Source organism: Littorina saxatilis, linkage group LG12 (genome assembly GCF_037325665.1).
Source record: "Littorina saxatilis isolate snail1 linkage group LG12, US_GU_Lsax_2.0, whole genome shotgun sequence".
NCBI classification, from domain to species: Eukaryota; Metazoa; Mollusca; class Gastropoda; order Littorinimorpha; family Littorinidae; genus Littorina; species Littorina saxatilis.
The window spans coordinates 38919390-38942999 of record NC_090256.1 but is presented as its reverse complement, the minus strand read 5'-3'; the positions used below and the strand labels follow the sequence as shown (position 1 = coordinate 38942999).

The window sequence follows — 23610 nt, the reverse complement described above, 5'->3', positions numbered from 1 at the left end:
AGATGGGAGACGGGGTGAGGGAGAGGGAGAGAGAAAGATAGATAGAGGGAGAGAGAGAGAAAAGAAAGAGAGGGAGAGATGGGAGACGGGGTGAGGGAGAGGGAGAGAGAAAGATAGAGAGAGGGAGAGAGAGAGAGAAAAGATAGAGAGAGAGGAAAGAGGGGGAGAGAGAGGAAGAATTAGAGAGAGAGAGGAAGGGAGACACTGAGAGAGAGAGATTGAGAGGGAGAGAGGTTGTTTGTTATACATGTAATACCTTTCATCGGCTCATCTCTTTTACCGCCTGTGTGGCCTAAAGTACCTTTCACTGCATTATTGATAAACTCATTTCTTTTTCTCATTATTGGCTATAGTACCTTTTACACTTAATCAACTCATGTCATTTCTCGCTTGTTGGCGATAGTAAATTTTATCATTTTATCAACTCCTGTTTTCCACTTTGATAAAGAATTATTACTTCGTCACTGACATTGTATTCTGGCTACTCACAAAGGTCACTGGAGAATATGACCCTGGAGGCGGAAGTAGCGCTGGAGACTTGCTGGAGAACAGCGGAGGACAGTCAAGACTCGACCTCCGTGGCTGCCTACCTCAAGTACACACACTCCGGCCACCTCACTGCCTTCAAGACCATCAAAACGCGCGTCTGTGGTATGTACACAATTATACGTTATTTGAATTTTTGAGCAAAATATCAAATTTAACACAGATCGAGACAGTCAGTGTTCCTCCGAGACCGCGGTAACGTGGAGATGAACAATAGTTGTTGAGATCTTTGTCGGCAAATGTCATTTTGGGGGTCAAAAATACAAATTACAGTTATGTATTGATCGATTTAAGTTTGAGTTCTTTTACTTTTTTACGATTGAACGCACACAAAAATGCACTCTTTTTTAGTCTTTTGTAACCACAATATGCGTACTTTACAAAGAAATCGTCGTAGAAGCACACAAAACAGCTCAAATATCATCCACAACAAACAAAATAATTGCAACATCGTCTTTTGGATTTGTGTGTTTTTGATTTTTAGCTGCATAAAAACAAATGTACAGATACTGGAAAAGAATTTTCATGAGTTTTGCTGTATACTTTGGCGTATGTTTTTTCACGAATGCATTACCAGATAAATTGTTTAGTTCACAGAGACTGCCAGTTACGCAATGTTAACGTAAACACACTCTGACCATGCATATGTTGCTTTCATTTGCAGAGGGCACCTTCTCTGCGGGTAAGTCTGTTTACTTCAGAATTCGTTAGCCATTCTGAAACGTAAATATATTATATAGCTTAGTCGTATTGTGAATAAACAGTTTGCAGTTTCAGTTGTGTTTTTCCCTTTGAGATGTCTTTATGTGTCGTGTTTGTAATCGTTTTTATGTGTCGTGTTTGTAATCGTGTAGTTATGTCGCCTTTGAATCAGATTCTATGTAAGTTTAACGTGGCTAGAGAAAAATGATCAGACAGCTATGCTGTCCCATATGAATCTACTGCGATAGACTTGATGTAGCTTTTGTTTGGGGACGATGTTTTTTATGCCGGATTTCGTACTGAACTTCCGCAACTGAGAAAGAAATAACCATGTGACAAGGTACATGCGTACGACAAAGACATGTCACGCGTCAGCCCTTTACTGTGTGTGTTTTATCTCCCTTCAGCAACGAGCTCGGAGTGCAACCTCTCTGGAATCATGTTTGACCTGCTTCACTTCTACGACCTTGCCTTACAGTATGGCCAGGGCCTGGACAGCTGCAGGTAAATAATGCACATTTTTAGCTACATCCCCCTCCTCTCACCCCCACACCTTATGTCCAATGATAGTTTTTAGTACGAGTCTATGTCCTAAGCTGATATTTTTTTGGTACGAGTCTATGTCCTAAGCTGATATTTTTTTGGTACGAGTCTATGTCCTAAGTTTATAGTTGTTGGTACGAGTCTATGTCCAAGTCTATGATCAGGATGCTCTTAGCCCATGTAAGAGCCTGGACACTATTATCTAAGATAGTGTACACGATCGCTTACACGAGAAGAAATATACATGTATCTTTAACTAACTCTTCTCTTTTTTCGTCTCCCAAAGCCTTCTGTGGATGAGTCACGAGCGCCTCTCCGCCAAGCTGACGATGTGTGACGAGGACACGCGCTCAGTGCTCAGCAAGCTGAGCATGGAAGTGAGCAGGCTGAGCAGCATGGCTTGCAGCCCCAGCACGTGCAACTTGGACTACTCCATGACCTGCGTGGGCTCCGCACAGCGCCTGATAGCTGCCACCACTGGGCTGACTGCGTCTGATCAGCAGTGCAGGTCGGTTTCATTTCAATTTTATCTCTCTGTCTTGATTATCTTAGAAAATATTGTTGAAGAACCGCGAACATAATTATGCTTAAATTGTGTTAACTTTTGTTTTACCGAGAATATAACAAAAATCGTACCTTATCCTCTCCATCCATTCTGCTCTAATTTCTGATGAAATGATAGAGAACAGGGCTGGATCTGAGAGGAGGGAGGGGGGACCCGATTTCCAAACCGCCCCCCCCCCCCCCTTCAGCAGTCTTTTGAGGTACAAAGTACTATTTTCAACAGTTCTACAGTGGCATTGTCGACTCCTGCCGTAGACTGAAAACACGACAGACAAGCAGAACATGAAGAGATCAACAAAAACTCACTGGATTGGTGTTCATACGCTTGGTATATATATATTTAATCATTAATGGTCTCGGTTTGACTCACTTGTCCTCATCCTCACAATGGGCGTGCATGTTCTGGTTAGTGTGTACGTGTATGTGCGTGTAAGCGTGCAGGAAACTCCTGACAAATTGCACCCTACTCTTGTTGCAATAATATGAGAACTTCCTTGTTCGAACAAAAATTGAAAAATCTTTAAAAAAAAATAATTAGAATATAGTTTAAATATTTTCACTGGTGTTTGTTTTCTTTTCTCTTGTTCCTTTCTACGTGCATGTTAAAAACTGTTGAAAGTATATATACCTCGATCTCTTACTCATCGAAATGAGTAAACAAAACAAAACAAAAATCACCAATAAGTTTATATCTTGGTGGTATGTAGAAAAAAGCAAAAAGTTGTGTTATTGCCTTTCTTGCTCATCGAAACCAAACACATGGCAACCATTTGTTTTAAATGTTGGTGTGGTGCAGAAGAAAACAAATGAGTTGTGTTATTTCCAGAGTCTGATGTGTTATTTCCAGGAGTCGCAATCATGTTGAAATCTTTCAGAGGCATGACATGATTCTTCTTCTTGAAAGACAAAACCATTACAGTGACAAGATACTGTACTAGGTCTTTGATAGGATCGATGGATGCTAGATCTATTCAAGTAACACAGGATACACACACAAATCCCCAAAATCAGTGTTTTAAAGCGACAAGAACTCTGCCCTGTAGTGGCGCGTTATGGTTGAATTACCAGGCTTTGGTCATTTTAAATGTCAACATAGTGAGTGACACAAAAGCTTTGAGAGCATGGTTTTGTAGAGATTTGAGTCACTTACGAGTAATGTGTAATGATGCCTACAGAGTACATTGCACAGTCTATACTGAGCTGAAGCTGATTCACTTGTATGTAGTTGTTGTTTTTAAAAAATTCTTTTTCTTTTTTTTAGAATTTGCCACTTTAGTTATTCACTGGGCATGATGGTCCATTAGAAACCAAACAAGTCGCGTAAGGCGAAAATACAACATTTAGTCAAGCTATCGAACTCACAGAATGAAACTGAACGCACTGCAATTTTTCAGCAAGACCGTATACTCGTAACATCATCAGTCCACCGCTCGTGGCAAAGGCAGTGAAATTGACAAGAAGAGCGGGGTAGTAGTTGCGCTGAGAAGGAAAGCACGCTTTTCTGTACCTCTCTTCGTTTTAACTTTCTGAGCGTGTTTTTAATCCAAACATATCATATCTATATGTTTTTGGAATCAGGAACCGACAAGGATTAAGATGAAAGTGTTTTTAAATTGATTTCGAAAATTTAATTTTGATCATAATTTTTATACTTTTAATTTTCAGAGCTTGTTTTTAATCCATATATAACATATTTATATGTTTTTGGAATCAGGAAATGATGAAGAATAAGATGAACGTAAATTTGGATCGTTTTATAAAAATTTTTTTTTTTTTACAATTTTCAGATTTTTAATGACCAAAGTCATTAAATAATTTTTAAGCCACCAAGCTGAAATGCAATACCGAAGTCCGGCATTCGTCGAAGATTGCTTGGCCAAAATTTCAATCAATTTGATTGAAAAATGAGGGTGTGACAGTGCCGCCTCACCTTTTAAAAAAAGCCGGATATGACGTCATCAAAGACATTTATCGAAAAAACGAAAAAAAACGTCCGGGGATATCATTCCCAGGAACTCTCATGTAAAATTTCATAAACATCGGTCCAGTAGTTTAGTCTGAATCGCTCTACACACACACACGCACAGACAGACAGACAGACAGACAGACAGACAGACAGACACACGCACACACACACATTCACCACTACCCTCGTCTCGATTCCCCCTCTATGTTAAAACATTTAGTCAAAACTTGACTAAATGTAAAAAGCATCTGCACTAAGACTGTTGTTGTTGTGTTTGTAATGTTGTTGTTGTTGTTTTTAACCGTCTCGTGTGATTCACACATACAGTTTTGTCGATGAGGAAGAATACACAGAAGACAGTCAATGTGATTTTGCCTGCTGAAAGCGCTGGACAAATAATTGCGGAAAAAAATGGTACCTCACTTGCAACAGAATCATACATAACTTTTTATGATGTGTTTGACAGTGCATGACTGTCGTTTGAACTCTTGGCTCCCCCGAAATTGGCGTATGCTGCCTGAATGGCGGGGTAAAAACGATCATACATGTAAAAATCCACTCGTGCTAAAAACATGAGTGAACATGGGAGTCTAAGCCCATGAATGAAGAAGAAGAAGAAGAAGAACTCTTGGAACCTGTGCGTATAACACAGTCACAGAAGCTTTCTTTCGATTTGTGTCATCCCAGCTGCATGTACATGTATAATACGCCATTGTATCCTTTCAGTGCGTTACACTTTCTTACCTGGAGTCATTGTCTCCATTTTTATTCCTTTTTTTTAATCATTATTATACTATAATTAGTATTTACATTCTTATTATATTATTTATTTTATGGGGGAACGTCGATGCAGCTCAATAAATGAACACGAGAGAGAATGTTTGTGCTCGGCTGAGGTATTCATTTGATAAGTGTCAAACACATGCTTGCATATGCACTAAGGCACTTACTCCTGTTAGGCATTTCTGCAGTGAGACTACAGGGGAGACTACTGGAAGGGTACCTATCATGTGCGCGAGAGTACAAACTCTCAGACCATCGGAAACCATCGTCCCGGTTACGCAAGCAAAAGTGCCGTTCTCGTTTCTGAGTTAGGCACTTTTCAGGAGAGGCCGCTGCTTTCATAAATGAACACTTGTTTGGTGTGCAAAAGCTTTTGGGGGTTGTTATGCAGTTGTGCTTCTTGAAGTTGAAAACGTTGCTGCCAGCTCTTTAACTCTCGCTTATTCCGCTGTCAACTGTTCGAGATAGGCAGTTTGCAACTAATCACTAAATTGAAATAGGTAGATTGTTCAGAAACCAAAAACGTTTTTCTTGTTTTTCTCAAAACACTAAAAAATGACATAGGCAATTATTTTATGAGCGTGAATTGCTGCTTGAAAACTTATTTGGATTTTCTGTCTGTCTCGTGGTTTTGGTGTGTGTGTGTTGTTTCATTGGAACGATTACATTAACCTTCACCAGATCACGCTTTGGACTACACAGTCCAGATTATGTGGGTAGTGTACGACCCATACTTTTCAAAGAAGGATTCAACGTTAAAAGTATGGGTCGTACACGACCCACGCCATTTGAATAGGAATAAACGTTTTGCCACCTCTTTGCAGAGTACGGGTCATACACGACCCACGCCATCCGAATAAGGATAAACAGCGTAAATTCCTTATGTAATTCCATGACCCACATCCTCCGGACTGTGCAGTTCAAATTACATCATCGTTTATTTGTTTGTTTACAAAGATAGTCTTCCAAAAGTTGGGCAATAGGGAAGGTCGTATGGTGATTGGAGATTACATGAAGTCTCAATTAAAAACTCCAAATAGTTTCAGAGATAAAGACGATTTTGGGAGGCTCTGGTTCGCCCACGACCCACAAAACATGGTGAAGGTTAACAAGACACCTCATGAGATGTGTTATATTACTTTACTTGAAAAAAGTAAGGCTGCATAACATAATTGGTATACATAAAATAGTGCATTCAAAACAAAAAAAACTATGAGTATGAAGTTTGAGCAACAGCAATTGTAATAATGAATAAGACAATTACCTGCTACAAATCATCAACATTATGAGCAGTTGAAGTTACTTATCAACTGTGCTAACTAAACAATAAAAGGGTAACATAAAACAAACATTTGTCGGCTTTCTCCTGAATTATTACATATTTACAAACAAAAAATATAGGGGTTTTTGGGTGTTCCTTAGATATCAGTTTCTAGCCTTCAAAGTTCAAATATTTAAAGGTTCCCCGAATGTAGATACCAATAAATGCACCACAAGCATGAAGCATACAATCACAATGTTTCTGTCTATCCTTTGGAGGATGCTGCTTCCAGTACCAGGGGACAAGGGCACTACCCGGAGATCTTCACAGTCACCCCCTCCACTACTCACATGTCATGGTCGTTGGTGATACTGATGCTCATATATTCTTGTCTTCTTCTTCTTTGTCTTCTTTTCCAACACTTTTGGTTTCCTTTGTGACTCCTCTTTCAATCTCAGCTCTTTGCGTACTTCCTCCAGTGCACTCTTTAGTTCCACAACCTCTTTTTCCAGCTTGGCACACTGCAGGAGAGCTTGCACGACCTGAAGAAACATGGATCGCATTCTATTGATGAGTAGTAGGATCACTGAAAACAATGTGAAGATGATAAGCAGAAGTTGGTGGTTTCCAAGTTGCTGCTCTGAAGCAACTGCAATCTCCAGCTCGGGGTCATCGACGATTTCCACCTCAGGGTCATCAACAATGTTGTTCTCTTCAACAGCGGCAATGTCAGGGGGCAGATCAAAATAAGTGTGATCGGCAAGAAAAAGGAGAGGGGGCAGTGCTGGCGTTGTCTCTCTGCGTCTGCCTCTGCCTCGTGTTGAAGGCAGGTTGGCGCTTTCTTCAAACGTCAGGACTCGTTTCACCTGGAAAAGAAAAAAACATGAAACAAAAACCAATTTTTAACTTATATTCATTAAAAAAAAAAAATTCTAAACGTTCACAGTAAACGAGATCAAGCAGGATGAAACAAACTACATATATAAACAAAAGCTATATATACACTTCGAGCATATACAGAATTGATAGGTCTGTATACACTCCAACAATGAAAAGCTCTGTTACAACTCTAAGCTAATGAAATGCCCCCTTACAAGTCCTTAGGAAATAGCCAATGAACAATTAGTCTGAGGTATTGACTTCCGCCATCTCTTGTTCGGAGTGTACACAAGGCTGGCAATAATGTACACTCACATGGTATACAACCATTTCCAGGTCGATACACACTCCAATTGTGTACCAAACTCCGACAATAAACTGCCGTATAGCATCAGTTTAGTGAGTGTGTTTGTTTTTGTCTGTGTTTGTCCCTGGCGTAATTTGATACCATGAATTGAAAGTAATGCGGTTGTCAAAAAACACTCTGAATGTTAATGCCGTTGGGTGTCTGGTCTTTTTAGTACACCCCGAGAATGTACTCTACGTTACAGCAAAGGCTGTGATCAGATTGTTTTTGTATTGTCGTACTCTTATAATCAACTGCTTTGCGTTCCCATTGCAAAGCGGTGTTGAACGGCAAATTCGCTTCCCGAACGGAAGTAAATGCCGGACTGTGTATACAGGAGTCAGAATCTGCTATACACTACAAGTGCGTATAGTCAGTGCGTATATATATGGGTCATTCTCAGAAATGGTGGTCCAAAGTGTTACATACAAAGTAAAAAATAAAGTGTCAAGAAATACAAAATAATTGTTTTTACTATGAAGTCTATTGTTTGCTATACATAATAATGCAAAAATTAGACAAAAAGAGTAATTGGTTGCTGAATAAGAGACGTTTTAAAGTGTTGTATTTACGTGATGAATGTTGTAACATGGAAACCAAATTCCAACTTTAAACCACCTAAGCCTTCAATCCTTTGTGCATTTTTTATCAGTTCTGCAGTATTTTTGTGTTCTACCCAACACATTCTAGTTATGAAAGGTAAGGACTTCAACTAATATTGGTAAAAAAATGACATTTGGAACTGACTAAGGTGAATGTCGCAACACAGAAACGAAATGCTTGAACCACTTTCGGTTCCTGTGCGACAGACATGAATCTGCACTGTTTGGCCTTTCCTGCCGGCAAAACCCGTCTGACCCAAAATAACTACACAAAACACAATTCGTCAGAGTTTGCTGTATTTGTTGAAAGTTCCTGTTGCGTTCAGATTACCCATTTTAAGTACTTGATGAATGTCGAACATCGACAATCAGAGGATACGAAAACTTCTTGGCTGCTTTGTTCCGCTAAACTTCGCGCTTTGAGAGACTGTTTGCACTCGATATCCTTCCGACACTACATTGTCGCCATCCGCGGTGTGTAAGTTTGTGACAAAGCTTTGCAGGCTCGACAATTAAGTAAAAACTATCTTCAGTCGTAACGTAGGTCGGGAAACGACGCCATGAGTTTCAGCAAATGATATGATTCTGGTGTTTTCTGTGAATATTTGGCTGTGATTCAAAGGACTATTTTCTTGTTCGAATAGCCGTGATGTGGCAAAGTCATGGAGCACATTGCTGTCCGATGTTCGCGCGTCGAGTTTGGATACGATGCATTACGACATTCAGAATTTTTTGTTCGAAGCCCGTAACTTCAAATTCAGCGTGAGTTTTTGCAAAGATGTGTTGCTACGTCCAAGACTGAACTCCTGACTGTCGATTGCAGTAATTTGTTGGTGTTTGCATGTTTGCATTTAGCCATGAGACTGAACATATTGTTGATCACGAAAGTCGTGTAACGCTTCGGCGATCCGGAAACGGCCGAACTTCGCAATTGAAAAGCACACAAAAACAACACCAACGTATAGAAACCATTTTTATTGACATACAACAATGCTTTAATGTCTCAGGAATAGATTCAGATGAAAAAAGTCGTGGTAGAAATAATTTTAATTTACTTTTTCATGATTTCAAATGTGTCACCCCTACTCACTCTCACTGGACCACCATTTCTGAGAATGACCCATATATTAAAACATAAAACATTACCACCGCTGTGTCACGTTTCAATATATCACTTAAGGTGATTATGAAACGGTTAGTTACTACTAACTAACTAACCACACCACGATCCACTCTCGCAGTCATACAATTTAATAGAGACAACAAAAGTATAAGTTTCAGACGCCTGTTTATGTAAAAACTCGCCACCTCCCTCGAGACTTCACTCAAAATATGTTCTTTTACGTTCACAAAACGTAAAAACCAATGGGCACTGACAAAATGCCAGTTAGAATATAGAAAATTATAGTAACACGCTGATCCCGTGTAAAGATAAGAAAATACGACTGTTCTGCTCAAAAGTGCTAATTAATGCAGGTGTCTCACACCCCACGTTGTCACTACTCGAAAATAATCACAGACAGCAAAAATAACAACGGTGGTCAACGGGGTGCAAAGACATGGTGCACTTAGCTTTCTTTGGCCACTGGGTGGACGGCCTGTAATTAGTCTTTTTAGCCTCCACAACTGCTCCGTCGAATGAAGTGCTGGTTAGCGTGGTGACGAAGCAGGGAACTGTGGAGGCATCAGGCGCCGCACCCAGTCGCTGGTTAGCTGGTTAGCCGGTTTGCTGGTTAGCCGGTTCGCTGGTTAGCCGGTTTGCTGGTTAGCGTGGTCCCCCAAAAGGCAGCCGAACAGAAGTTAGGAAAAGGCTGCAAACAGAAAGCATCGGTGCACTAAACATGTCAGCTACCCCTCACCCTCCACCTTTAAACATGTCATCTTTACATATCTCATCGAGCACGTGGGCCTGCACAAAATGGACTTTTCACAACAACAAAACAGCCGTTTTCCGTCCTTCTCTCCCTATCTGCAAAAACCATATACAGATTAGTATTTTAGCGTCACAGAGAGCAAATTATGCGCTAACCTGGAAAGAACAACAGAGAGTATTTCATTCCACAAACACAGACTCGTCAACAGCGTTAAATAATGATTTATTACCTCAAACAGCCTATGAATGTAGCACTCTCATGGAAGCAAAACCCGCTTCCTCCCTGGAACGGCCTCTGTTCGTCAACAGTGACAACAACATCCAGAAACCCCTTGTCGAATACTTATGCGAAAACCATCGCACGACGAAGGAAAGATTTGACGACTCGTCCTCAGCAAAACATGTGGCAGTGAGAAGGTGATAACTCGCTGAAGTTCCCCTAGAGTGCCGAATATTCTATCCGGTGAAATCCATCATACTCTAGAAACCGTCGTATTCGATCCTTCTTCTTCTGCCGCTGAGTGTCAAGTGCGCCGTCCTTGTGTCTCTCACAGACAACCTAGCCAATAACACGTGACTGACCTTGTCACATATCAAGTTCAGCTATCCACAATTCTGCCTCGCAAAGCAGAATTACCCCCAAAAAATCCGTGCGCCAAAAATCCGTGCTCTGCGCTGTCAGCAAAACTCTGCCGTATAGCCCCGACTCACGCACAGGCGCTTTCAGTCGCAATTGACCAAGAGAAGGCACCCCACTGAGTGACACTTTCTTGGTCTATGTCACCAGATCGTGACACGCTGGCACAAGTTATGACTAGCACTACCATATATCCTGATATCGCAAAAGATCTTACTTTTTTCTCAAACTGTGGATAACCAAGGTGTTGAGTGGGGTATGGATTGTTCGCAGTCGGTCTGCCATCTTTGAAATGTATAGAACATACGCGCTGGTCTTTTGATGGGGAGAGCAGCCTAGTGGTCACTGGATGCACTCTGTTGATTAAGATCTTCCACTTGTCCCGTTGCGCTGGTTTTTTCTTGCGAGTTGGTATCGTCCACAAACTGTTAAAAAAAACATACAATTAACTCAATTTTTTTTTAAAGTACATATACAAGAACGATATAATGAAAATATACCACACATCACACCTTCAGTCTCTTGTTCCTATTCTTTAACCTTCACCGTGCTTCGTGGGTCATGGACGACACAGGCCTCACAAAATCATTTTTACCTCTGAAACTATTTGGAGTTTTTAATTGAAACTGCATGTATTCTCTAATCAACATACGACCTTCCAATTGCTCAACCTTTGAAAGATTATCTTTGACTTTGTAAACAAACAAATAAACGATGACGTAATTTGAACAACACTGTCCGGATGATGTTGGTGGCGGACGACCCATATGGAATTACGTAAGGAAATTTATGTTGTTATCCTTAATGGGAATGGATGGCATGGGTCATGTACGGCAGTTCCATACTCTGCAAAGAGGCGGCAAAACGTTTATCCCTATTCGCCGAAATTCGGACGCACATTTTTTTTATATGTTGAATCCATCTTTGGAAAGTATGGGTCGTACAACACCCACAACATCCGGACTGTGTTGTGTGCAGTTCAACGCCTGATCAGGTGAAGGTTAGAGTAAACTGAGTGGCTCGGGAACCGGCGAGTTGGTTCTGGAGCCCCCAGGCTCGGGAACCAGCAGTCACCAGTATCTCACAAAATAGACCCTATTTTTCCCCTACCCGACATGTTGTCTTTTTGGCTGAGTCGGTAGCGAATTGTGTTAGAGATCATGAGGTCGCAGGTTCAAGCCTTGCCATGGCGTCTTTTTAATTTTATTTCTAATTTGTTTAACTTATTTCTCCCATCTTAACTTTCCTTTCTTTTATTTTTGCTCTATTCTTCGTTATTGTAAAGCATTTTGGTGAACGAACTGAGATTGCAACAACAAAGCAGCTCACGAATCACTGATTCAGATTTTATGATCACTGTAGTTCGTCTCAGTCGGCTTACCAAGCAACCCGACAAGTGTCCCGAGGCTAGAAGCAGCATTAGTTGAACAAAATGCAGTACATAAATAAATAAACATGGAAAAAAACAAAAACAACAAACATGTTAAATTATGGAAATTCATAAATCTGCTTCGCATTGAGATACTTCTACAGAATCTCTGACACCTGCGAACGAACCACAACTCTCGCTACGGTCAGTCGGTCATTAGTGACCGCGTGATTGCCAAAATACACGTCTGTCTGAGTCCAAAACTAGTCATTATTAATCTTTCTCAACAGTTTTTTTAATTGAACAGCGATTAGAAACACAAACACAATTTACAGTTATGTGACTGTGAGTGCCGGTTCCTGAGAGTGAGACTAGGGGCTCGAGAACTGACTCGCCGGTGCTTTGGCCCCCAGGCTCACGAACTGACTCACCGCACCTCCGGCTACGGCCTAAAGTAAATGGTCAGAAAAACAGCAGCAGATTGCATGAACATCATATGTGTGAAATAGAGAGAAAGAGAGAGAGAGAGATGGTTACTTCTTGGAAGTAAACTGCGAGTGTGAACACATAACCTCACTTTTAACTTTGCAACAGACTTTAACAGTGGTTGAAAACTTGTGTAAAAGTAAAACCCAACAAGGGAAACACAAAGAGAGAAAAAGAGTACTTCTGACAAGCACTAAAACATGGCTTCTGCACACACCAGCAACACGCACCAAAAAGGAGCTTCGCAGTCACAGTTCAAGTCAATTTCCCTCACGGCTGCATGGACAGGACAGATTTCCTTCTTCCATTTATTCAGACGGTAGCTACCATTACTACACTTAGCAATGGCACAGGTGAAAGCCATTGCGATCAAAGCGCAAGGTAAAAACGACTTAAAAAAAGAACATGTCTGACGCCGTTCGAACTTCGATTGATCAGCTGTGTATGCCTGTTGTGCCTGTGGTGTTTACACGAAGAAGGAAACCGGAAGAGGAAAATGTACAAAAACCCGCGCAAAAACTATCTGCGCATGCGTTCAAATCAAAGGGGGAAAAAGACCGAACTGCGGATTCGCATAATAATTATAATCTCTCAAAAAGGAAACTGAAAAAAGAAGAAGATGAAGAAAAAAAAATGCTCGAAAAAACCGATCTGCGCATAAGCGAATCTAAAATGGCCGCGGAACTGTTAATCGGTGTATTGCGCAATATGTACGAGAGCCGCGAGACCGAGACCGAGACGAAATGTAAAAACGTGACACTTAGGCAAATCAATATTTGCGGATAAAAATCCAAGCACTTCTACATAAAAATGAATTCGACGTAATTTTTGATACTAAACGATGCCGTGATCTGTAAAGTGCTTTGTCAATTCGTACGAAACTAATGCCACAGTGGTACGTTTTCACTCTCCTGCATGAAGTCATGTTTACAACCATGATGGCTGCTGAAAACTTGTGATGTACCAAATATGAACTTGCAAGTGAGACACGCGGAGGTAGGTGTAGGGGTGGAAGAGGAGATGGAAGTCAAAGTCAGTGTGTCATTTACGATGCATGTACGTTAGATCTTGCCTAGTGAATCCCGTTGTCAAATGGAAGGTAAAAGGAGAGAAAAGAGTCAAAACTAGACAAAGTGATACTGAAAGTGAAAGTATGATTCGCAAAGTACATGTATACATTCATACCACGTTCGAATATGTTATAACCCGTTTTGGATCGTTCTGATGTAATTGCGGTATGGTTGAACTTTAGCGTGTTAAATTCATAGCTCTTAATTCAGAGGCCTCCAAATTTTCAGAACCTGCACTTGTAAGCATAACAATTAAGTCTTTTTAGATCCCTTTGAATTCACGGAATGAACTGTACGAATGCATTTCGGCGAGCCGGATACCGAGCCACTCCAAGGAAGGAATTATTCGTAAATGCTGACAGGGGAGGCAATTTTGTCGTGTAAGTCATGTCCCTTGGTGGACAACATAGGCATTTTCGCGTAATTATTGCGTAATTGAATTGGAGCTCAATCCGTCAATTATTTTTCGCAACAAATGTACTTTGGCTTGATTACAAGAACTTGTATCAAAAATAAGTAAAGAATACCTCTGGATTCTGAGCTCTGAATTTAATTTTAACACCCTAAAGTTCAACATTACCGTAATTGTTACTGTTGGCAGTTATATGACAACAGCTTTAATAACTAGTAATATGCACAATGCAAAATATTGTCCATGCTGATAGATTGTGTAAGTTTTGAGGTCGTCTGGTCCCTCGTGTAACTTAGCATGTGCGTTCAAACTGTAATATACTTGGCACTTACAAGGCACTTTACTGTACATGGTATGTATACATTTGAATGTTGCTTGACTGATTATTTGCATTGCCATGATTTATCACTTTGTAAATTGTTTTTGCTTAATGCTTGTTTTAGAGACCTAAAACTGTCACTGGCTTGTGCAACTAACCACACGGTTGACTGTAATGGCGCCACCTACAACTTGTTGTTTGAGCAAGTGGACCATGTTCGTGCTCGCTACCGTCAGGCCTGCAAAGTTGAAGAACCAGAGCCAACATGCACTGGCCGTCTCAGCAAAAAAGATGCACAGAAAATGCTGCAGTTATCAGCGTATGGGAAGGTGCTTCCTACGCCTGTGCTTTGCGGGTGAGAACGATTAAGGGCTATCTTTGAGTAACACTTAGTTAAAGTTTCAATCAAGAATTTGCTTTTAATTTTTAGATAGATACTTGATTCTAAATGAGTGTATTATTTGTTCTCTTGTCTTCTTTTGTAGAGTGTATACAAATATATATTTTAGTGGACCCATCAGATAAGATTTCAACTTTGCAAGTCTTGTCAAATCCAGGTATGGGAATGGTCAAGCGTCCTTAAGCAGATCAGCTCTTAATGTGGAAAAGTTTATTGACTGCAGCTTGTTTCTGTGAACCAAGTAGTTGATTTTGATACTGACTTTTGACCAACTTCCACTGGATTTGGTCTAGAATGCTTAGATTTTGATCATGCCTTAAACAAAATTTGCGGACCCCCCTTCATTTCAGAGGATTTTCCTCTCAGCCATTCCCATGCCTCAAAATCTCAAATTACTGGCAATTCATAACAATTAGCAGTTTGTAAATATTGGATTCATGATTACCGGTTCTCGTCAACAGCCTGTGGGGAAGGAAGGAGTGGGTGGTGGAAGAGGCAAAATCATCGTTACCGTCCTTTGCAGCATCTGTTCTCGAAGAGGCCTGTAGTGACATGGAAATGGAAAACACTTTGATGACAGGTAAACATTTTTCAGTCTGCATTTTTAAGCCAAGTATTGTCTGAGAGAATGAGAGAGTGTCAGCTGGGTGTTATGTGTAAAGTAAACATTTCAGTGCATGTTAACATTGTGCAAAATAAAAATTGTAACACCTTTAGTTTATGCATTCATCATGCATCATTAAGTTCACATTGTTAGTAATGAGTATTCTGATAAAGTACTGTTATTTGTGTGTGTATGACACATCCTCAAAGCAGGAGAAATTTTGTGTGTGTGACTATTCTGCTCTTTGTCTCCGATCAAAGTGATCCATGGGTGTCTGTATGATCTGTACATTACAGCAGCTGCTAGCTGTGTGTGTAATGAGTCTGCTGTGAGAAGTTTGTCTGGATTTGCCGCCAGGCTGACAAGAGCAGGCCTAACTGGTTCTGGAGCAGGAATTTGCGAGTATGTACTTTGTTACATTCCCCCTTTTTTTTTTATATAAATCAAAGTTCAAACAGAATGTGGGATTTTGATTTTGATTTTATTTTAAAAGGTTATAAATCATTTTTTGACTTCATTGGTTTAATGTATTTTGAACCCTCAAACCAGGTTTGTGATAGAAGCCTTGGTCACTTTGTGTTGTCTGTTGAGTTGCGCACAGCAAGGTTTAATCTTCTTTGTTGCACATTTTTAAAACTGCCGTGTAAATTGATTTGAAGAAAATAGCTATGAAATTTTCGATGATAGCCTCTCCCGAGAAGACCAAAAGGTCTTAAAAAAGAGGAAGTCTTTGTTTGTTTGTTCGTTCATGGGCTGAAACTCCCATGGCTTTTACGTGTATGACCGTTTTTACCCCGCCATTTAGGCAGCCATACGCCGCTTTCGGAGGAAGCATGCTGGGTATTTTCGTGTTTCTATAACCCACCGAACTCTGACATGGATTACAGGATCTTTTTCGTGCGCACTTGGTCTTGTGCTTGCGTGTACACACGGGGGTGTTCGGACACCGAGGAGAGTCTGCACACAAAGTTGACTCTGAGAAATAAATCTCTCGCCGAACGTGGGGACGAACTCACGCTGACAGCGGCCAACTGGATACAAATCCAGCGCGCTACCGAATTTACAGAGGTTATGAACAGAAACTCTGTAAAAGCAAGGTCTTAAAAGGGGAGACTTACATCAGGGGGTTTCAAGGGGGGGGTCGTTCCACTGTATTACTCCTGTTTAACAATGGTAACATTGTCATGTAAGCCCAGTTTGCTTGGTGTTGTTGTTGTTGTTGTTTTATCTATTTGTATGCTTATTACAGTTTTGCTTGTTTGTTTTTGAATGAAATTGTAAAGCACCTGGAGCCAATTGATGCGATAGAAAAGTTACTTATTATTATTATTATTTACAATACATTGTCCACCCCGCAGTGAGGTAGAGACCGGCATACTAGCCGTGTTTGACCAACTGACCGGCTGCCAGGAGAGCGTTAAGACGGGTGCTGTTGCCGTCGTCAACACCGCCTTCAGTACTGTATGTAGCAGACAGTTGACCGGTGGGCGTCTAGTGTGTGCTTCAAAATGCGACATTGCTGCCTGTCAGGGAGATGTTTGTGGGTGAGTTGCTGAGTGTCTTTAGCAAATGAGGCAAAGCGCTATTTTAAGATCTGAGAAATAAAGGGAAGTAAGCACACTAATTGCTATGAATGTAGATGAGTGAATAGCACACATTTGTGTAGGCTTGAGAGATGTGAGGAGAGGTAAAGATTAACAGAGGTAGCTGCAGGTGTCTTACCAGCTAAATTGGATTTACGAAAATCTAATATCAGTAAATAGATTATATGTAATGCTAGCTGTCTCTTGCATGAGTATTAAGCAGGTTTGATTATTTTTGACTTAAACTGCAATGGATGCAATGTGAACTGACTTCAGAACACCTGTGATTAGAATTGTTTATTAGTTTATTTATTTTGCGTACAAAACCAGATTTGTCAAAAACTTTTAGACGTGCTTCAGTTGAACGCTGCCAGCTGGCTCTAAACTGATGCAAGCTTCAACCAACATTGAATGGATTACAACTTCAGACTTGACTTGACTTGATCAGTGGTTGAGGCCTGTGAGGGCCTGTGCACCGTTCAATGTACATTACCTGAAGAAGTCATTCAGTCTAATTCAACAAACTGAACTCCTCACAGGGATGTGTCTCAATGCCTGGCCCAAAACGCCCTGGCCTGCGACCCGATGCAAGTGTTCGAGGCTGTGGCCACCATGCAGGCTGTCCGAGATTCTGACCAGTGCAGCCTGGCTGAAGACACACCGGTCATTCAGCTGCCCAACCAGCCAAAGCTGACCGGCGTTCTGATGGTAACAACTTCTTTGGGCTTTACCTTCTTCTCCTTCAGAGCTGTCTCAGTTTACTGTCATTTTAACCCAGACTTTGTCAGGTGCTGTAAGAATAGTATTATTTAGATGGGGGGGGGGGGGGGGGGGGGGGTGTGTGTATTTCAGAGAGATTTTTGGTGGTGGGGGGGTGTTACTCCAACATTTCAGCACAGCTTTTTAGAGAGTTAACTTGCATGCTTCTCTTCATCAGTATACCAATACCAATTTCTGTGGCAGAATGGAAACTGACTGAGCATAAGCAGTGGAAATTCACATCGTCACAAATACTGTTCAGTCCAGTGTAGTGTTTTAAGAGCCTTAATTTTGTCAGCAAGAAACAGAAAATACCTCAGCAAGACATTTCTCAACAGTTTAAAAAATAATGATAGCCGTTTTGTCCAGAACAATGTTTGACCAATTCTCTCTTTCTCATCATCAACAAACAGTGCCTGAGACCCATCACTGCACAACTATCGGTCAGCGCTGTGCCAGTGGGAGAGTACTGCAACGCCATGGCAACACTGCAGGAGTGCCTGGAAGAGGTGGAAGGGGATGAGGAAGAAGATGACGATGAGCTGAGGAAACTTGCCCTGGAGTACACCAAGGGTCTGGTGGGAATGGTCGACAGCACCGCATGTTCCTTCATGCCTGACACAGGTGAGAGAGGGAGACTTGGTTGGGCTTCAGGGCTGTCTAACTTTACTGTCATTTGATCTAGGCTTCGTCAGGTGCTGTAAGCAAAGTATTATCAAGTAATGAGTTTTATCAGAGTTAAGTTGCGTATTTCTCTTCATCAGTACTATAGCGCCTATGACAGAATGGAAACTGACTGAGCACAAGCAGTGGAAAATCCCATCTTCACAAATACTTTTCACTTAGACGCCTTGGTTGCTTAACTTGACTGATCCCAGATAATGTTTGCCTCAGTGTTTCTAATGGGCACAACTCTTCCACATTCCATACAAACGCTGACAGAGTTGTTTCCAGAAATCGTCTCTCATGCATCTGTTATTTTCTCCTCATCCAATACAAACACTGACAGCGTTATTTCCAGAAATCGTCTCTTATGCACCTTTTCTTTCTTCTCATGGTAGTTGTTCTTGTTTTCAGCCTGCGGGTCTGGCACCAAGGCAGACGTTGTCTTTGTTCTGGACGCCTCATCCAGCATTGGCGCTCAAGACTTCAGCCTCCTGCTGACCTTTGTCAAGAATCTCCTCAACGAGTGGAACGTCGGAGAAGACGAGATTCGTATCGGGGTGGTCAAGTTTTCCAACGTCACCGAAATCGAGTTTCAGCTGAACACACACGAGGACAAAGACGATGTGCTGAGCGCAGTTCAGGCTATCATGTACAGGGGTGGCACCACAGATACAGGTTTGTGAGACACTTCTATTCAAGGGGGTTGTTGTAAGACTGACAAATTATTAGACAAAGATTAGACTAATGCAGCAGTAGGAACACAAGATGCTGATCAGTCTATTAGGGATCCACTTCACACACTGCAGAACATATGACAACACAAGCTTGAGTATTCTCTCAGCTTGGTCCCTGTTGGTATACTTTAAAATGATGCCAAGTATTAAGAGAACACATGTATATGCCATTTAAGGTAGTCTGCATGGTATATCTGTTCTTCTCACTGCTGACGTATCGAAATGTAAACTTATGTGTTTTCAAACTACAATAACAAGAAACAAAGCAACTGTCAACCTTTTCTGTGAAGAGTTACCATGTGAAGCTTCCTATTATGTATTAACTTGGCAATGAAAATACTGAAAAACTCTCAACACCTATATTTATCACAATGATTGCAGCTTCTGGTCTTCTCACCATGAAGAATGAGATGTTCACAGCTGCAAATGGCGACCGAGAAAATGTACCAAGATTCGGCATCGTCATCACCGATGGAAAGTCCACTGACGATGTGGCCACAAAGAAAGCTGCTCGAGAAGTTAGAGCGGCAGGAATCACCCTTCTCTCCGTGGGAGTGGGCGATGGTGTTGATAACGACGAGCTGGTCGCTATCGCCAGCCCTCCGCGAGCCAAGCATGTCTTCAACGTCGCCAATTACTCCCAACTGGCTGCGATTCAGTCCCAGTTCATGAAGCAGACTTGTGCAGGTAAGCAATATTATGACGATAAATATTGTTTTACGCCCTCATGGTGAAACCATCAGGGGCATGTTTTCCGGGTGTTACCCCAAACTTTAGATGAGATACACCGGTGTATGTGTGTTTAGGTGTATTCAGCCACCTGCACTTATGGCAGAATGACCGAGGTCTTTTACGTGCTACTCAGGTGACACGGGGGATGGAACATGGATATCTTCTCTGAGTCTGCACATAAAGTTGACCCCCATCCCGACTAGATTCGAACCCCTGACTCTAGGATCACAAATCTAGTGCTCTTCTTCTTCTGCTGCGTTCGTGGGCTGAAACTCCCACGTACACTCGTGTTTTTTGCACGAGTGGAATTTTACGTGTATGACCGTTTTTTACCCCGCCATTTAGGCAGCCATACGCCGTTTTCGGAGGAAGCATGCTGGGTATTTTCGTGTTTCTATAACCCACCGAACTCTGACATGGATTACAGGATCTTTTTCGTGCGCACTTGGTCTTGTGCTTGCGTGTACACACGGGGGTGTTCGGACACCGAGGAGAGTCTGCACACAAAGTTGACTCTGAGAAATAAATCTCTCGCCGAACATGGGGACGAACTCACGCTGACAGCGGCCAACTGGATACAAATCCAGCGCGCTACCGACTGAGCTACATCCCCGCCTAGTCTAGTGCTCTACCATTGATGTATTTTGTATTTGTTTATTGTGTTTTTTTATGCAGTTACTTAGAATAATTGCTGTTACATTTAGGTGTTTTCTTCTGTTCATTTCATGTATTCATTTTATAAATTTATTTTTGAATGCAGTTACTGTGCTTTGGGATAATTGCTGATACATGTGTTATCTTGTGTTACTCTCATGTACTCTTTATATACATTTATTTTTGTATGCAGTTATTTTGGTACAATAGCTGATACATATGTTTTTGTGTGTGTTTGTTTCGTGTATTTATTTCACACGTGTTGGTCGCCTTAGAATGAATGTTTTTCTCTTTATGTTGCAGTGATATCAGATTTTGTGCAGCCCTACAAACCAAGTGGTATGTTACGTTTTACTGCTTTTGGAATGATACATTCAAGCTGTCTATGTTCTTTAGTTTAATTTTAGAGCAATTCAAGCTCTCTATGTTCTTTGCCATGAGGAAAACAATCGCTTAGAATAAGGCATCTTGATAAATAGAATGAATAGTAAATCTCCATGTTGTTATTGACAATGCCTTCCACAGCAAGACACAATCTGCAGGGAACCAGGGCGGAGGTGCACGAAGCAAAACGGGGTCTCACCCAAATGGGGGGTAAACAGCCGCAGGGTTGGATTGGTTGAAGTTGAGATTTGTTGTGATTTCAACCAATCAATCTTCGCGGCTGGTTCCCACCCAGTTGGGTGAGACCTGCTTCCGCTTCATGCACCTCAGTACAGACACTTCCTTCATGGATTTCTGTTTTTTGCTGTGAATTTTTTTGTTTATACGTTTTTTAATTACAATACAGCAGACTTCCACTAACTCGCGGTCTTTGGGGTCCAAAGATTTTTGATCGCGATATATTCGATTCGCGATGCAGTTTGGGGTCCAATTAAAGGGAAGAAACCGCGTTCTCTTCTGAGTCAGAGAAAAACGCGGTTATTTCCCTTGTTGGCCACAAAAAGCCTGTGAGCGTCATGTTGGCGTGTGTGCGTTTGCCGTGTGCGTGTATGTGTGTGTGTGTGTGCGCGTGCGCACGCACGCCTGGCATGTGGTTGTGCTACAATGTTCATGTGTATGTGTTACTGCGTTTCTCGCAAGTCAGTGTGACGCTTCTGTTGGCAACTAAGTTCTCAAAAGATTAACTGCGATGACACGTTTTCTTTTATCAGCAGATGACGATTTCTTTTCTTTTTTCTCCGACTCATACGTCGTCACAAACTTACAAGTTAATCAGACACAGACAGACACAGACGTACACTGTACGCGTATAGCGACTCACTGCTGCACACACACACACTAACTGACAATGAACAGAACGCAAGCCATGGTGAATTACCACATCATTTTATTTCGTTTGGAAACGCGCACTTGTTACTTTATCAACACGCACGCACGTTTTGTTTTGCTTTGTGTGAGTCTGAGTTGACACGCGTTTTGTCTTTGGCAGAAAGCATGGAGATTTCTTCTTTGATTGTTTGCTTTTTCTGCCACCTGCTATAACGCAAGAAGCTGAAGCACTTCATGGCGCCTGTAGAAAATCCGGGGCGTCTAGCTGAGATCGCGATTAGCGGGACTCGAGTGTTAAATTGCATGCCTGACTAGATTGCAGAAGACTGAAGCGCAGTTTAAGCACTTGATTGGCGCCTGTGGCCACCCGGACCGTCTAGCAGAGATCGCAATTAGCTGGACTCGAGTGTTCAACTCGTCAGGCCATACTGACTGGTCAGACACTTAACCTCGTGGCCAATTTGACGATACCGATCGTGGCATGAAAGTTCTTTACTGAGTGGGGCACGTGCGCGTGAAAGGTTTGTTTTTCTTTTGTTCGCAGGTCTCAATCAACCCGTAATGTACACAATCTGAAAACACACACACACACGTAGAACACTATTTGGAGAGACTGAGGGAGAGAAAGAGAGAGAGACTGATAAGATGAAATGACAATTTACTGCATGATGAAAGGCCATCGGACCCAGAGAGAGATAGCGTGGTTATGATAGAACATTTTTTTCATGATCTGTACTATTTTTTGGCCTTTACGTGACTAATTTTGTTAAAAAAAAGAAAAAAAAGTCAGTCCTGTTTTTTTCGGGGTCCAAGAGGTCTCCGCGATATAGCCGAATTCGCGATTTAGTGGACCGCGAGTTAGTGGAAGTCTGCTATGCTGTATTATCATTTTTATTTGTTTGTGAAAGGGGCAGAAAATGTTCAAGGCTAAATGAGACTGCACAATGTATGTCAGACCTTTTCTTTATTGTGACACATTGTTGTACTGTTTTTCATGTCTGTTGAAGGTGAAGCATGTCCCACAATGAATGAGACGATTCAGCAAGTGGAGAAACTTTTCCTTGCCGCTGTGAGGTTCCCACTGAATTCACTGAAAACTAGGAAAGATATCTGCAGGTGGGTTGTCACTTCATACATTGGCGTGGATGTAACTCAGTCGGTAGCGCGCTGGATTTGTATCCAGTTGGCCGCTGTCAGCGTGAGTTCGTCCCCACGTTCGGCGAGAGATTTATTTCTCAGAGTCAACTTTGTGTGCAGACTCTCCTCGGTGTCCGAACACCCCCGTGTGTACACGCAAGCACAAGACCAAGTGCGCACGAAAAAGATCCTGTAATCCATGTCAGAGTTCGGTGGGTTATAGAAACACGAAAATACCCAGCATGCATCCTCCGAAAGCGGCGTATGGCTGCCTAAATGGCGGGGTAAAAACGGTCGTACACGTAAAAGCCGTGGGAGTTTCTGCCCATGAACGAACAAACAAACAAACAAAACTTCATACATTGTGTTACCCGTATATGTACAGTGTTGTTCTTTGGCCTTAGTGTTTTCGATTACTGACGCATACTTTTGTTATCTGTCGCATTGTTCTGACATCGACCTTCCAATTTTGACCTCTATAAGGCCATGGACAGAACCATGTAGCCAGAACAGTTTGGACCTATACATATTTTCATTCAGCTCCAACTGATCTATTATTGTTCTCCGAGTCTGGGAGCAACACTGTATGTATGTGTGTATGTGCACACTTAATATCTGTATGCATGAGCATGTGGATGCATATGTGAACTTGTAAAGATGTGTATAGATCTGTACATATACATGTGGCTGAGTGCCCAAAGCCCAAGAATC

The 23610-nt window shown here is 41.6% G+C and overlaps 2 protein-coding genes across 3 annotated transcripts in view; one reads left to right on the top strand and one right to left on the bottom strand.

Moving 5' to 3' along the window:
• LOC138981893 (uncharacterized) overlaps nucleotides 1-23610 on the top strand; it is a 148113-nt gene that overhangs the window by 16895 nt on the left and 107608 nt on the right. The window contains exons 14-27 of one of the 2 annotated variants that reach the window (XM_070355036.1): nucleotides 494-651; nucleotides 1211-1228; nucleotides 1656-1752; nucleotides 2078-2299; nucleotides 14483-14713; nucleotides 15220-15338; nucleotides 15662-15764; nucleotides 16721-16906; nucleotides 17485-17653; nucleotides 18118-18328; nucleotides 18782-19045; nucleotides 19486-19791; nucleotides 20794-20829; nucleotides 22770-22878. In XM_070355036.1, the coding sequence (XP_070211137.1) occupies nucleotides 494-651; nucleotides 1211-1228; nucleotides 1656-1752; nucleotides 2078-2299; nucleotides 14483-14713; nucleotides 15220-15338; nucleotides 15662-15764; nucleotides 16721-16906; nucleotides 17485-17653; nucleotides 18118-18328; nucleotides 18782-19045; nucleotides 19486-19791; nucleotides 20794-20829; nucleotides 22770-22878 (2229 nt within the window). Of the gene's footprint in view, nucleotides 1-493; nucleotides 652-1210; nucleotides 1229-1655; nucleotides 1753-2077; nucleotides 2300-14482; nucleotides 14714-15219; nucleotides 15339-15658; nucleotides 15765-16720; nucleotides 16907-17484; nucleotides 17654-18117; nucleotides 18329-18781; nucleotides 19046-19485; nucleotides 19792-20793; nucleotides 20830-22769; nucleotides 22879-23610 lie in introns of both variants that reach the window. The other variant, XM_070355035.1, reaches the window with a different exon arrangement.
• Nucleotides 6228-13057, bottom strand: LOC138981894 (uncharacterized). Its single transcript, XM_070355037.1, has 3 exons — nucleotides 12788-13057; nucleotides 10920-11127; nucleotides 6228-7231 (listed from the first exon to the last, which is right to left on the bottom strand). The coding sequence occupies exons 1-3, from the start codon at nucleotides 12919-12921 to the stop codon at nucleotides 6719-6721; spliced, it is 855 nt and encodes a 284-aa protein (XP_070211138.1). The 5' UTR covers nucleotides 12922-13057; the 3' UTR covers nucleotides 6228-6718.

Bases quoted from the DNA above. Each gene is read 5' to 3' on its own strand.
- LOC138981894 (XM_070355037.1), bottom strand. From the start codon at position 12,921: ATGGCTTTCACCTGTGCCATTGCTAAGTGTAGTAATGGTAGCTACCGT. The intron at 11,128-12,787 runs GTGCGTGTTGCT...TTTTTTTAACAG, and splicing joins GACTGCGAAGCTCCTTTTTG to TTTGTGGACGATACCAACTC. The intron at 7,232-10,919 runs GTAAGATCTTTT...TTTCTTTTCCAG, and splicing joins ATCCACAGTTTGAGAAAAAA to GTGAAACGAGTCCTGACGTT.